The sequence below is a fragment of the Nothoprocta perdicaria genome, unplaced genomic scaffold, assembly GCF_003342845.1.
Source record: "Nothoprocta perdicaria isolate Ctin4 unplaced genomic scaffold, notPer1 scaffold_671, whole genome shotgun sequence".
NCBI lineage: Eukaryota > Metazoa > Chordata > Aves > Tinamiformes > Tinamidae > Nothoprocta > Nothoprocta perdicaria.
Window position 1 is genome coordinate 1 of NW_020455945.1, and position 1,071 is coordinate 1,071.

Below are 1,071 nucleotides of genomic sequence, written 5' to 3' on the forward strand. Positions count from 1 at the left end.
ATGTGTCCCTGCTCCCCAGGTGTCTCCATGCACCTCTGGACTCCAATCCCTTGGTGACCCCACATGTCCTGCTCTCCAGTCTCCATGTGTCCCCATGTGTCCCTGCTCTCCAGTCTCCATGGGTCCCATGTATCCCTGCTCCCCAGGTGTCTCCATGCACCTTTGGATTCCAATCCCTTGGTGACCCCACATGTCCCTGCTCTCCAGTCTCCATGTGTCCCCATGTGTCCCTGCTCTCCAGACTCAATGTGTCCCCAGGTGTCCCTGCTCTCCTGTCTCCACGTGTCCCCACATGTCCCTGCTCCCCAGTCTCCACGTGCCCCACATGTCCCCGCTCCCCGGGTGTCCCCACTCCCTGCCACCAGCCCGGGGTGTCCCCAGGCGCCCCGCGGCACCTGCTTGTTCATGAAGCAGTAGATGATGGGGTTGTAGACGCAGGAGCTCTTGGAGAAGAAGGCAGGGATGGTGACGAGGCGCAGGTCGAGGCCGTGCTCGCGGTTGTTCACCATGTACATGGCGAGCGCCGCGTAGGGCACGTAGCACACGCAGAAGGAGCCCACCATGACCACCACCATGCGCGACACCTCGCGCTCCGCCTTCTGCGTCGTCGCCGACTCCTGCTGCTGCGCGGCCACCTGCGCGGCGCCCACGTGTCCCCACGCGTCCCCACGCGTCCCCACGCGTCCCCCTGCACCCGGCGCTGCTACTCACGGCCCGCAGGGCGCTCAGCAGCTGCGAGTAGGAGAAGACGATGAGCGAGAGGGGCACGATGAAGCAGAAGATGAAGAGGAACCACGTGTAGTACTCGCTCTTGTACTTGGTGCCCACCGTGTACCAGTCAGGGCCGCACGAGCACTGCAGGCCCTCGGGGATGTACCTGCGTGGGGCGCGGGGGGGTTGTGGGGGGCCCTGCGGGGTGCCCTGCATTGCACCCTGCATTGCACCCTGCATTGCACCTTGCATTGCACCCTGCATGGCACCCTGCATTGCACCCTGCAGCATGCCCTGCATTGCACCCTGCATGGCACCCTGCATGGCACCCTGCATGGCACCCTGCACTGCACCCTGCAG

General features: G+C 64.6%; 1 protein-coding gene across 1 annotated transcript in view; it reads right to left on the reverse strand.

Annotated features, from left to right (window-relative positions):
• Positions 1-352: 352 nt before the first annotated feature.
• The window catches only part of OPN1SW (opsin 1, short wave sensitive), a gene marked incomplete at its 3' end in the record, with an annotated part of 4,529 nt that continues 3,810 nt past the window's right edge, over positions 353-1,071 (reverse strand). The window contains exons 3-4 of the mRNA XM_026050298.1: positions 712-877; positions 353-635 (exon numbers count right to left, since the gene is read on the reverse strand). Coding sequence (XP_025906083.1) covers positions 353-635; positions 712-877 — 449 coding nt within the window. The remainder of the gene's footprint in view (positions 636-711; positions 878-1,071) is intronic.